The 14,470-nt window shown below is 47.6% G+C and overlaps 1 protein-coding gene across 8 annotated transcripts in view; it reads right to left on the bottom strand.

Annotated features, from left to right (window-relative positions):
• PTPRU (protein tyrosine phosphatase receptor type U) overlaps positions 1–14,470 on the bottom strand; it is an 83,687-nt gene that overhangs the window by 15,564 nt on the left and 53,653 nt on the right. For 6 of the 8 annotated variants that reach the window (XM_030871870.2, XM_060308906.1, XM_060308937.1 and 3 more), the window contains 3 exons: positions 5,397–5,587; positions 4,619–4,694; positions 4,051–4,127 (listed from right to left, as the gene is read on the bottom strand). In XM_030871870.2, coding sequence (XP_030727730.1) covers positions 4,051–4,127; positions 4,619–4,694; positions 5,397–5,587 — 344 coding nt within the window. Of the gene's footprint in view, positions 1–2,291; positions 2,310–4,050; positions 4,128–4,618; positions 4,695–5,396; positions 5,588–14,470 lie in introns of all 8 variants that reach the window. The other 2 variants (XM_060308947.1, XM_060308933.1) reach the window with 1 other exon arrangement.

Below are 14,470 nucleotides of genomic sequence, written 5' to 3' on the forward strand. Positions count from 1 at the left end.
GAATCTCCTGGAGATCTTGTTAAAAGGCAGATTCAGATTCAGAAGGTCTGGGGCAGGGCCCAGGATTGTGCATTTCCAAGCAGATCCCAGGTGGTGCCAAGGCTGGGCTTCAAAGCACACTCTGAGTAGCCAGGCTCTCTAAGCCTCTGTTCTCCTCCAGATTATGAGGATAATAGCAAGACATGCACGTGTTGTATACCTACACATTCCCATGAAAATGACCAAAACATAGTCAACGTTACCAAATAACGAAAAGCCTCCCAGAGTCATTCAGCCCTCACTACTGGAACCTCTCTGGGTCTAGCCTAATTCCCTCCTGCCATCTCCCCAGCCACTGCCTGTGCTTCAAGTCCTCAGGGGAGCTGCTGGGCATCTGGGGTCAGAGGGGTGCTGCCTCTGTGCTGCCCTCCACCCCCAGCCTTAGTCAAGCTGGGAACAAGCTACTCCACCTAAAACCGGTCTGCCTGAGAATCTCACGTGAGAGAGCCAGGGTCTCTTCTGATTCATCCATCTCTGGCCCTCCAGTGCCCAGCACACTGCCAGCGCCCAATTGCTAGTCAGTATACAGCAAACAACTGAACAAGGTTTTAGACAGATGGCCTTCAATACCTGCATATTAACTTTTGAATTGCATACATGTATTACACAATTATATCACACAGAGGACAGTGAAATGGAAAGTTTTAAATGATCAGATGTTAAAGGAAGATAAGGAGACACCTTGAGCACACCCACTTTAGAGACCAGGATTAGCGAGCAGAGGTCTTCACACTCCGGGCCATCAGCATGTCCTAGGGGCCTGCTCCCACCCCTCCCTGGCGCCTCTGAGTGGCAGACACCCACCCTTCCCTGGCGTCTCTGAGTGGGTGGAGCTGGGAGACTGACGACTTGCACGGTGGGCAAGACCCCAGGGCACCCCGATGCCCCCGAAGGGAGAGATCCAGGGTCTCGTGTGAGGGTGGAGGGCTCAGGATGGGTTTGAGCTGATCCAGAGCCGTGGGGCCATGAGTCAGCCACTCAACATTTCTAAGCCTCCATTTTCTCGTCTGCCAAATGCAGGTCCCAACCTTGCAGAGTGTGGTAAGGACGGCATGATGTGCCTGGCACAGAGCAGGTGCTCAGCCAATGACACTCTTGTTAATGGAAATTTGAAGATTAATTAAGCCAAGTCTCCTCGGCGCATTTCATAACAGTCTGACAATAACTAAATGAGTAGTGTGTTTTGTGGAGATCGAGATGTAAAGTATTGATACAACGCCCTATATTCATCACCTCCTAAGGGGGGGCGCTAGGGCTGAGTACGTCCACTGCCTTCTGTGGGCCTAATATTCCACTTAAGTTTAGGAACTTTACAAATGAACTGTTAAAACAAACTCAAAACCAGGCAGAGGGTGTCTAGAAGCACATCTGGGACAACTGTCATCTCCAGCAGGTGCGACAGCCGGGACCTTACACTTTATATATTAGGTATCTCCGTGCTGTCTGAAAGTCTAATGATGAATTGTATTTTTGCAATCATAAAAAAAGCAAGAAATATATTTGTAAAAGAAAAAAGGAGATAAAACAGACGAAGTACCCAAAAAAGAAAACAATCCCGTCGGGCATCAACTATTATGAAAATAATACGTATTAAAAGACAAATCAGAGGATTGCTAGATGAATTGGGGTTTTTTTAATTCTTAAAAGGCCCAAACACAGCACAATTTTTGAAAATAAAATACCCATACTGCTCCCCCAAGATAAAACATTCAAATTAGGGCTACATTGAGGGCAAAGTAGCGAGGGTTGAGTTTCAAGCAAACTGATCACAAAGGGATTTGAACACCAGGGAAACTAGTATTAAGGGGACTGCCCAGGGCCATCCTTGCTTCCTGGAAGGCCCTGACCCCCAAGCATCCGAAACGCGGTACCCAGGGCAGCTCCTCCCATCGCACCCCTCCCAGGCCTGCAAAAGGTGCGGCTAGTGAGGATTCATCAGCCATGGGGAGCCCGGGACAAGGGTGACAGAGGTGATAGCCGGTGAAGAACAGAGCCTGGGGAGGCACCTGGAGGCACCCCAACACTGCTGGCCCATCTCAGGGCAGAGGAGATGAAGGGAATGGTTTAAACAGGGATCGTGTCGAATCTTCAGCCCTGGGCGGTCCCTGAAGTGGACGGTTGGTGTTGGGTGCACGGGTGGAGGGGAAGGAGGACAGAGACAGAGAGAGAGACAGCCAGAGACTGTGAGAGAGTCTGAGACATAGCCAGTCGGACAGACAGGAGGAGGAGGAGATGGGGAGAGAGATACTTACTTCACGGTTTATCCGAATCTTAATGATTCCAGTGAGGGAACAGTACAAAGCAAAAGAGACAGATATTAGGCCAGAGGCAGATGGAGGTGGACGGAGCACAGGAGTGGCCAGAATGGGTGATGCCAGCAGGGGCGGCAGAGCAGAGATGCGAGGGCTGGGCAAGAGAGGGGGAGGGGCAGGTCCCTGCCGGGGCCCAAGGTGAAGCCGAGGAGGACCTTGAGGAGACCGAGGCAAGGCCCCTGTCACCAAAACTGCCCAAGTCTGAGAGGCGAGGCCAGGCCCGGCCCCACAGCCCAGCCAGGGGAGAGGATGGGAGGTGGGGGAGAAGGCAAGGAATTCTGGGAAATACGGGTAGCGCATCTGGCCACCAGGAGGGAATGAAGACAAAGGAAAGGAAAGGTCACCTCCAGAGTCCCTGACTCCCCCGCTCCCAGATACCTGCCTCCTCCACCTCCAGCCGGTCATGCTGCTCCTACCTGGGCCACCCTTCCCTTCCCTCTCCAGCCACCCAGGGCCAGCACAAGCCCTCTGCTTCCATGCAGCCGGCCACAGCTAACCCTGGCACTACCACCACCTTGCTGTGTGACGCTGAGGAAGTCATTCCTCTTTTCTGGCCTGTGCTTTTCCATCCAGTCTGAATTTATTTTACTTGCACGCTTATGTGCCTCCCCAACTCGAATCTATATGTTCACAGAAAGCAGAGACTGTGTCTGCTTGCTCACTGCTGTATCCCTGGTGCCCAGCACAATGCCTGGCACACAGTAGGTGCTCAAAACATAGCTGACAAGTGAATAAATGACTCTCTGCCAAACCTGGCTCGCTGCAGGTCAGGGAGTCCGATCAGGGTCCGACTCCTGGGCCTGTCCTGTCTCACCCTCATCCACACTTGGGGAGCAGACTCATCACCTCTCCTTCACACTCAAGCTCAGGCCCCCTGGCTGCCTGCCCTGTCTCTGGCCCCTCCCTCTGGTCCAGCCCGAGCAGTTGCTGCTGTGGCTGGCAGGACAGTTTCATGGTTAGCAGCAAAGGCTTTGGAGACCCTGACAGGCTGAGATATGAATCCCTTCTTTACCACTCCCTAGCTGTGTGACCTGGGAAAAGTAGCTTCACCTCTCTGAGCCCCAGTTTCCTCACCTGTTAAGTGAGGCCACACAATGCTAACTACTGCATAGGGTGGTTGTAGGGATTATATAAAGTTAATTATTTGGTATAAAGTGCTTAGCACAGTGCTTGGCACACAGTACATGGTCAATAAACCTGAGTTATTATTCTTACAGTACCGCTCTGATCATGGGTAAACACTTCTAATGACTCCCTGGTGCCCCTAGGGAAAAGGCCAAATTCCTCACCTTGCCATTCGTGGCCTTCAGCGCAGCCCCTGTCCGCCTTCAGCCTCGCTGTGTATCACCAGAATCCCACCCCCAGGCTCTTGGCCCCTCACCAAGAGGGGATCCTTCCTCATATCTAGGCCTAGCTGTCTGCCCTCTTCCCTCCATGCTGCCTCACTGACACTCCCCTCCACCATCCCCATCCCCCGTCTCTCAGGCCAACTCTGGCCTGCAGGAAGCCCTCCCGACAGCTGCCGCCCACCCTCTCCTCCCCTCGGCTGAGCTCCGTGGCACTGACTGCAGGAGGTGGGGGCACTCAGAACCCAGCCACACGAACCCCCATTTGTTCCCCGACAGGTCCTGCCCTGCCTGGACCGTGAGCCTGGGGCGGGCAGGGCCGGTCAGCAGAGGTGACGGGGCGAGGCACTCACGTCTATGTAGTTGGCATTAATGTAGTCGGCATCAGGGTCTCCCAGCATCGGGTGCAGTTTCACTCGGTGCCGATCATCTGGAAACACAGAGCAGGTGGCCATGGGGTGGGCAGGGGCTGAAGTGGGGAGCCCAGAGCTGAGGCAGTGGGGGAAGCTTCCTGGAGGCCAGAGGTGGGGCACAGGCAGGTCAGCCAGGGAACCTAGAGGCTCAGGACCAACGAGCAGGCCCTTGGTACTGCTGGAGGCAGGGCAGGCCAGTGGTTAGTGTCTGCACTGCAGCATCAAGAAGGCCTGAGGTCCTGTGCTGCTCACACAAGTATATGAGCTGTGTGACCTTGGGCAGGGGGCTTAACCTCCCAAGCCTCGGTTTCCTTATCTGTAAAGTGGGGGTTCTACCACATCCACTTCACAGGGTTACTGAAAGGACAAAGTGAGGTAACAAGTGTGACGCTCAGCACACAGCTTGGCATGAGACAGGCCCTCACTAAACGGCTCACGCTTCTGTTCTGCTGCTTCCTGTTCCATCCCACCCACGGCCCCAGACCCCACGCCCTCCCCCAGGACTCACAGGCAGGCATGGGCTCCTGCCGGCCACCCTTGACCTTGTCTTTCTTCTTTGTAGCATCCCAGCCTTCAAAAAAGCTCTGCCAGAAGGGAAAGTGGTAGTTAGTGAGGGAGGGAAGCCCCTCTCTCATAAGAGCCCTATCCCCTCAAGAGGATGGGAGTGGGACCACGACAAGGGCCAGGTTCAGGGTTAAACTTGGGGCCTGAAATAAAGTCACTGTAAATTCCTTTGTAAGTGAGGGACTAAGTTCAATACCAAGCTGTGTAGGGGGAAGAGAGAAAAGAGGGGAAAAGAGGGTTAGAGTTCAGAGACATTTTAGAATGAGGGTCAGGTGTAGGGCAAATCCAGGTTTGAGCTGGGAAGAAGGTAAAGGTGAGGGTCAAATGAAGTCCAGATGGAGGTAGGATGGGATTCAAGTCAGAGTCCAAATGGAGCTTAGGATGAGAGTCAGGGTCAAAGTCAGACTGGGATTTAGGTTGGAGGTCAGGGTCAGTGTTGGTGGTCAGGTTCATATCAGGAATAGAATAAGGATCCCGGCAGGGTCCAGATGGAGACTGAGATAAGATTCAAGATCAGTTTTCAAGTCAGGGTTAGGATGAGAGTTAGAAACCAGGTCAGTCTGAGGTTAGGATCAAGGTCAAGGTCAAAACATTAGGTTGAATTTGGGGACTGTCAGAGCATGGGTCCATCCAGGGCTGGGCTGAGGGCTGCCAGGGTCCACAGGGAGGAGCAACCAGGCAAGGCCCTGGCGAGGGGTCCTGGCTGGACTGGGGCCGTGCACCTCATACTCCTGCTTGAAGCCATAGCCCTCGGCCGTCTTCATCTGGTTGATGTGCTGCAAGAGGTCGGCCACACGCACCGCGGGATGCAGCTGCCCCGTGTGGTACGGGGAGCCCTTCCGGCCACACGGACGCCGCGGTGAGCCCCCCAGGAGGCTGCTGGCCTCAGTGACCCCACCACTGCGCTGGTCTCCTGTAGTCAGAGAAAGGGAAAGGGGTTTCTGATACACACGGGCCCCAGCCTGGGGAACCCCAGATGGACTCAGGGGGCCGAGGGAGGGAAGGGAGCACAGCCAGCATGGAGGACGCCTGGGCTGTTTGCTGGAGCCAAGCAGCTGGCTGGGCCCACCCTGTGTGACCCTGGGTTGCCCCTTCCCTGCTGCATCTCAGTTTTCCCATCTGTAAACTGAGGGGATTGGTTCATATGAACTCGCAGGGCCCTTCTGGTTTGGCCCTGCCTGCTGTGATCCCGTGGTCCCCTCACCCTCCTGGGCTCCCCTGCAGGGCCCACCCCTCTGTGACTTCACGTGCTGCCTGCAGGGGGAAGTGCTCAGCAGAGCCCATGACATCCCTCCTTCCTTCCCCTCTTCCAGGGAACAATCTGGAACATTGACAACTCCCAGCAATTACCCCCATTCAAAGACAAGCAAGTCCCGAAACTAGCTGCTGCTGCTGCCACCCCTTCTGCAGATTAACGGGAAGCACCTGAATAGAGGCGTTTCTCCTGCGTAAGCATTTCCATTGTCAGCCTGTGCGTAGGCTCAGCCCGTGGGGAAGAGGCGGAAAGGTTCACAGTGCTCCACGTGCCCCAGGAAACTATCCTCTCCCTCCAGACCACCCACTTCCTGGCTCTCCTGGTCAGCATCCCCAAGGACATCCCACCCTGGTCCTTAGATCAGGTCCTGGGACTGAGGAAACAGTCCTGCCCAGCCACACCCACCTTCCAACACTCACTCCCACACACTCATTCCCTTCTCCTGGCCTGGGAGAGGTGCAGGGGCTCATTCTCCGCGTGTCTCACCGCTGTTCTCTGCCCAGCGGGGCCTAGATGCCAGCCCTGTCCCTGCCCTGTGCCTTCACACACGCTTTTCCTCTGCTTCAAACACTCCCCCCTTTACGCCTGGTGAACTCATACTCATCCTTCAGGTCTCAGCTAAAATGACCCTCCTTGGGGAGCCTTCTCTGGCTGGTGCCTGGCCTCTAATTCCTAGTCATGACTAACAGACAGAATGAATGCAGCACCAGGACGGACACCACCACCACCCTCCTCTGTGCAGCTCCACTTCCCCGAAGTCCAATCTCTGCCTCTTCAAATCAGGGAGACTGCAGGCCCAGCTTGGGTTCCCCTTCCTGTGCTGAGGTTTGAAAACTACCTCCAAGTAGAAAGGTGATGCCAGGCAAGGCTCACCTCGTGTGTTTCTCTTCTCTCGGGAATCACAGTCACGAGGTGCCTGGTACCCCATGTCTGAAAACAACTGTTTCACGTATTTTATCCAGATTTCTAGCTGCTTACAGCTGGAGGGCAAGTCATGTGTCAGTTACACATTCGTGGTCCAATGCGCCAAACCCTTAGTTTTTCAGATAGGGAAACTGAGACCCAAAGAGGAGAGATTTGCCTAATGTAGTGGTTGTCCAGGTGTGTTCCAGAAAATACTGGTTGTGCCAGATGACTCAACGGTATTCCATTATAAAGAAGAGAAGGAGGATGAGGAGGGGTTCTACGTTTTAAAGGAGTCTGTGAAATTGTTTTAAACAAAAATAAGTAGGTGTTTTTTTCCCTGTTAAACCTCTCAGGGCTTCCAACAAGTTAGTGTGTATTTTAAATCTCCAAGAGATGGAGGAAAACAGCAATGTTTCACCTCCCTCTTTCACCACGGAAAGCTTGTTTCATGAAACATCCTCAGGGGAACACAGTGTAATATGGTGGTTAAGAGACACGCTCTGAAGTCAGACAGGCCTCAGATCAAATCCCAACTCTGCATGTGACCTTGGGGACGTTAATTACTCTCCAGAAATTTCCCTTTTCATATGACAAATGAAGATTAAAACTGTTACTCTCCAAGATGATGATGTAAATATTCAATAAGATAATGTGTATGAAACACCCAGCCCAGTGCCTGGCACATGGGCACCTGCAGATGGCGCTGTTGACATGATCAGGAGCTTCCAGGAAAGGCAGGAACCTCTGGAGTCCCAGAAAGCCAGGGCAGCTGTTTGACAAGAGGTGGTCTTTCTGTCTTGGTCCTTCTCCACCCTAGGATCTTGGTCCAGGACCTGACAATCCTAAAGACCATCTACCACAAACACGCAAGACAAGCACAAAGGTTTCAAGAAAAGAAGATTTCTGCTGGCTCAAAGAACTCAGAGACGAAGGGGTCCTAAGTGTTCTTCGTGGAAACCATGCCAACGGCTCCATAGAGAGCTCTCTGGCTGCAGAATCCAACAGCTCATCCCAGAGATCTTGAAGGCTTGGAAGCCCTGATACAGCCTCACAAGTAGGCATGGAACCATCTTGCAATGGGTGAAGACAAGCAAAAAATCCCACTTGCTTGGGGTCCAGACAGGAAGCCAGAAGCAAAGCTGGGCGGCTTCCAGCTGAGCCCGAGAGCAACACAAGATGTTCTACAAATAAGAGCACCCGAAGACAAAGGACGATGAACAATGATGCTGCCAAGAAGACCCTCCATTTCCTGGGGCCCAGAGAAGACAGGTCCTTGCTCTTCTCACCCATGAATTACCATGGGATTTCACTCACACTCACACACACACACACACAAACACACACACACACCGCTCCCCCCACCCCACCTCTCCCATACACACACATACCCCGAGAACCAGCTTGCCCACAGCTGGAAGCTCCTGAAAGGGAGGAAGAGAGGCAGGAAGGTAAGAGCCAGTTATCAGCTTCAAGGTCACCACTCAGGGGCTCTCCCAGGCTCTCTCCAGCTCCATTATGATTGTCGGACAATTTGGGGGAGTAACCACTGGACAGTTGATGTTTTGCGGCGAGGGCTGAGGCCCAGAGGAAAGAACACTGGGTGTGCAGTCGGAGAAGCCTGAATTTGAATTCTGACTCAAGCCGCTTAACCTCTCTGGACCTCAGTTTCCTCATTTGAAAATGGAGATCCTCAGACTTTCCTCAAAGATGGGCACTTTCCCCGATTCCCATCCACCCTCAGATGAAGACAGGCCACCGGTTATACAATCTAGCAGCATATTATATTTTTCCTTCACTATCTGCAATTAGCAAATAACTTTAAAGAAACACAGTCTGTAACAATAGCTAACAATATCTAACATACCGAGTGCTTTCATATGCCTAGCATGATTCTTAAGTCATTCAATCCTTAGAATATCCCTATGAAGTAGGTGCTATTGTTATCCCCCCTATTAAACAAGGAAACTGAGGCCCAGAAGGGTTAAGTTACCTGCTCCTTAAGTGGAAGCATCAGGATTCAAACCCAGGCCCAACTGACTCTGGGATCCTGTTGTCTTTCTCTGTTTTCCTCTCCCTGATAAAGGGGCATTTGTGGTGTCAAATAAGGGGCACTTATTTGACGAACCATTTGGACGGAACCCACTGGTTCCCACACAGGTCAAGAGCTCTGGATGGACAGGGCCCAGAGGGTTTGAGGGTTTTCATAGGCAAGGTCAGAGTCGAAGGGGGCACGTTCCAACATCTTGGGAACATCCCAGCTCAACATTTACTCAGCATGGGAAGCCCCTATTTAAAACTTCCATATTGAGGATACATCAAAATCAACATGGCTTTCTGTTCTAAACCACAAAACTCTGGCCGCCACTGTTTGGAAAGAAAAGAAGGACGTGGCGGCTAGACCAGCATGGGGCATAAAGAGAGAGAGAGAAGCCTTGAGACTGGGCTCCAGTCTCCTGAATACACCTTGAGCTTCCCAGCCGTCACACCTTCCCCGTGTCCTGCATCCTGCCTTCAGCGGCCCCGCCCTCCTCACCATCAGTCAAATCTCACCCATCTCAGCCGAACCCTGACCTCCCCTGCCCAAAGGTGTATCTTCTCAAGACTATGGCAGCACTCACTGTCCCCACTACCCCCTGGCAACTAGCCTAGTGTGGACTTCCCTGGGTCAATCTCATCTCCCCAACTAGTCAGTGAGTTCCTTGGGAGCAGAACCCGTGTTTCCTGGCTCACTGCATCTCTCCGTAAGACTCAGCAGCAAGGCATGTGCCCACACCACCTTCACCTCCCACTCCCCCCGGCACCCACTTGAGTTTTCAGCCCAAGCACACCTCTCCATGTCGTCCTCTGTGCCCGCCTCCATGCATTCACACATGCTGTTCTTCATGCACAGTTGCCTTTTCCTTCCCATCTCTGCCGGTCCAAATCCCACCCGGTCCTCTAGTCCCAGCATGATACAGCAGAAACAGCAATTTGCAATTCAGAAAGACCTGAATTTAAATCCTGACTCTGCCACCTTCTGCTTGATCTGGACAAGTGATTCTCCTCTCTGGGTCTCTGTTTCCTCATTTGTAAGATGAAGGGTTGATAACAGCTACTACTGTGTGTGTAAATTTAATGAGGGAGGTCACAAAGAGAACGTGATGCATAAATGCATGTCAATGAATTTGAAAACATAAATGAAATGGACACATTCCTAGACAACTATAACTTACTAAAAGTGTCTTGAAAAAAAACAGAAAGTTTGAATAGTCCTTTACTCCTTTAAATAGATTGAATTAAAAGTTTAAAATGTTTCCATAAAGAAAACAAAAAAAAAAAAGATTATTTCACAGGTGAATTCCACCAAACTTTCAAGGAGTCAATTACTCCAATCTCCCATGATAAGGAAAAAAGAGAAGAGCCCTCAATGCTTTTTTTTTTTTTTTTCCGATACGCGGGCCTCCCACCGCTGTGGCCTCTCCCGCTGCGGAGCACAGGCTCCGGACGCGCAGGCCCCAGACGCGCAGGCCCAGCAGCCACGACCCACGGGCCCAGCCACCCCGCGGCATGTGGGATCCTCCCGGACCGGGGCACAAACCCACGTCCCCTGCATCGGCAGGCAGACTCCCAACCACTGCACCACCAGGGAAGCCCTCAATGCATTTTATAAGACAAACAGAATCTTGATACCAGAAACCAGACAAAGACAGTATAAAAAAAGAAAAATTATAGGCCAATCCCATTCAGGAATACAACTTTAGAATCTTGAACAGTATTATAATTATACTGAATCCAATAATTCATTAAAAAAAATTATGCATGATGACCAAGTTGAATTTACCCCAGGAATTGAAGGTTATTTTAACATTAGAAAATCTAAAAATGTCACTCACCTCACTAACAAACTAAAGGAAAAAAATATGGCATCATAGTAAATCCAGAAAAAAAAGCATTTGCTAAGTTTAATGCCCATTTAAAATAAAATCTCTTAGTGAACTAAAAACTGAAAGGAATTTTGTTAATCTGATAAGGCATTTCCTCCAAAAACCTATGGCACGCTGTTTTAATGTTAGAAGCATTTCTTTTAAAACCAGGAAAACAAGACAATGATTTCTGCTATAACCACTTCCGTTTGAGGTTCCAGCCAGTGCCATGCAGAAAGATAAGGAAAAAAAGGATAAGAAACGAGAAATAAGAAACAGAACTGTCAATATTCACAGATCCTTTGTACTCAGGAAATCTGAATGATTCTACAGACAAATTAGAATTAATCAGAAAGTTTAGACCCTGAATAGCCAAAGCAATTTGAGAAAGAAGAACAAAGCTGGAGGTATCAAGCACCCTGACTTCAAACTATACTACAAAGCTACAGTAATCAAAACAGTATGGTACTGGCACAAAAGCAGACATATAGCTCAATGGAACAGAATAGAGAGTCCAGAAATAAACCTACATACATATGGTTTATTAATCTATGACAAAGAGGCAAGAATATACAATGGGGAAAAGACAGTCTCTTCAACAAGTGGTACTGGGAAAACTGGACAACTACAAGTAAAATAATGAAACTAGACCATTTTCTCATACCATATTTAAAAATAAACTCAAAATGCCTTAAAGACTTAGGCATTTTTCCAAAGAAGACATGCAGATGGCCAACAGGCACATGAAAAGATGTTCAACATCACTAATCATCAGGGAAATGCAAATCAAAACCACAGTGAGATATCATCTCACACCCATCAGGATGGCCATCCTCAAAAAGGCAAGAAATAACAAATGTTGGTGAGGATGTGGAGAAAAGGGAAGCCTCCTGCACTGTTGGTAGGAATGTAAATTGGTGTAGTCACTATAGAAAACAGTGCAGAGGTTCTGCAAAAACTTTAAAATAGAACTACCGTATGACCCAACAATTCCACTTCTGAATATTTACCCAAAGAAAATGAAAACACTAGTTCAAAAAGAGATATGCACCTCAATGTTCTTTGCAGCACTATTTATAATAGCCAAGATATGGAAGCAACCTAAGTGTCCAATGACAGATGAATAGGTAAAGAAGATATGGTGTATATATATATATATATATACACACACACACACACACACACACACACACACACACACACAATGGAATATTACTCAGCCATAAAAAAGAATGAAATCTTGCCATTTGTGACAACATGGATGGACCTGGAGGGTATTATGCTTAGTGAAATAAATCAGACAGAGAAAGACAAATATTGTATGTTTTCACTTATGTGTAGAATCTAAAAAGCCAAACAAATAGACAAATATAACAAAACAGAAACAGACTCACAGATATGGAGAACAAATTAGTGGCTGCCCAAGGGGAGACGGGTGGGAGGATGGGCAAAACAGATGAAGAGGATTAAGAGGTACAAGCTACCAGTGATAAAATAAAGTAGTCACAGGGATATAATATACAGCACAGGGAATATAGTCAATAATATGTAATAACTTTGTATGGTGTATAATCTATAAAAATATCAAATCACTATATTATATACCTGAAACTAAACCAACTATACGTCAATAAAAAAAGAGTTTATCAAGGTGTATGGTTATAAGATCAACATCTATACATATAAAAATCAACTGCATTTCTCTATATGACCAATACTTAGAAATATGATATTCTAAAAATGTATCAATACCATTTATGCTGGGAAAACTGGACATCCATATGCAAAAGAATGAAGTTGGGCCCTTATCTAACACCATACACAAAACTTAACTCAAAAAAGACTAAAGACCTAAATGTAAGACCCAAAACTATAAAACTCTTAGAAGAAAACATAGGGCAAACGTTTCATGACATCAGATTTGGCAAGGATTTCTGGGCTATGGACACCAAAGGCATAAGCAACAAAAGAGAAAAAAAGACAAAATGGACTACAACAAAACGTAAACATTTGTTCATCAAAAGACACTATCTGCAGAGTAAAAAGGCAACCCACACTATGAGATAAAGTATTTGTAAATTGTTCATCTGATAAGGATTAATATCCAGAATATGTACAGAACTCCTAAAACTCAACAACAAAAGGACAAACAACCCAATTCAAAAATTCTCCAGATAAAATACACAAACGGCCAATAAACACATGAAAAGATGCCTAACATCACATCATTCAGCATTAGGGAAATGCAAATCAGAACTATGAGATACCATCTCACATCCATTACGATGGCTGCTATAAAAAAAACTGTCTTGAACAGAAAACTAGTGCTGGCAAGGATGTGGGGAAACCTGGAACCCTTGTACACTATTGGTGGGAATGTAAAATGGTGCATCCACTGTGGAAAACAGTATGGCAGTTCCTCAAAAAATTAAAAATAGAACTACTATATGATCCAGCAATTCCATTTCTGGGTATATACCCAAAAGTATTGAAAGCAGGGCCCCAAAGAGATATTTGTATACATCCATGTTCATAGTAGCATTATTCACAAGAGCTAAAACATGGAAGCAACCCAAGTGTCCATCAACAGACAAACGGATAAGAAAAGTATGTGTATACATACAATGAAATATTATTCAGCCTTAAAAAGAAAGGGAATTCTGGGAATTCCCCGGCGGTCCAGTGGTTAGGACTCTGTGCTTCCACTGCAGGGGGTACGGATTCGATCCCTGCTTGGGGGACTAAAGATCCCACATGCTGTGCGGCGTGGCCCCAAAATTTTTTTTAATAAATAAATAAAATATTTTGTAAAAAGCAATTTTAAAAAACACTTAAGAAAACAAAGTCAATTCTGAAAGATGCTACAACATGGATGAACCTTGAGTACATTATGCTAATGGAAATAAGCCAGTCCCTAAAGACAAGCACCGTATGATTCCACTTAATATGAGATAGAGTAATCAAAGTCATAGAGACAGAAAGTAGAATGGCGGTTGCCAGGGGCTGAGAAGGTAGGGAAAGGGGCGTTTAATGGATACAGAGTTTCAGTTTTAGAAAATGAAAACTGATCCAAAGAGTCAAAGCAAATTCATCCAACAAGGTTTTCCAAGGAACTTGCAAAGATGATTCTAAAATCTGTAAGAGAATGAGCGCAAATAGAGCCAAGACACCCTTGATGAAGAACTAAGTTGGGAGGGCTTGATGTGTCAAAAATCAAGACCTAGATAGCTAGTTTGCTATTGGTACAGGAATCACCAAACGGGCCGATGAAAGAGAATAGGGAGCCAAAACACAATCCCTATATGTATGGGAATGTGATATATGATAAGGGTGGCACTGCAAATCAGTGGTGAAAATATGAACCATAATACCTCATTCTGGGACAGTTGGTTTTCCCTATAGAAAAAATAAAATCCTTAATTCATATCACATACAAAAATCAACTACAGATGGATAAAGATTTAAATGTGAAATGCAAAATATTAAAAGTTTTAGAAAAAAGTAAAAAATATCTTACGACCTTACATAAGGAAGAATTCTTTAAGCAAGCACAAAAAATAGAAATCAAAAAGGAAAAGATTGATGAACTTGACTGAATTGAAATAAAAAGCTGTTCATCCAAAGATACTATAAATAACCTGCAAAGATGAGCCACAAATTGGGAGAAGATATTTGCAATTCATAAGGGACAAATGAGTCTCATCCCAAATATATAAAGAACTCCTAAAAACCA

The sequence above is a fragment of the Globicephala melas genome, chromosome 1 (assembly GCF_963455315.2).
Source record: "Globicephala melas chromosome 1, mGloMel1.2, whole genome shotgun sequence".
NCBI lineage: Eukaryota > Metazoa > Chordata > Mammalia > Artiodactyla > Delphinidae > Globicephala > Globicephala melas.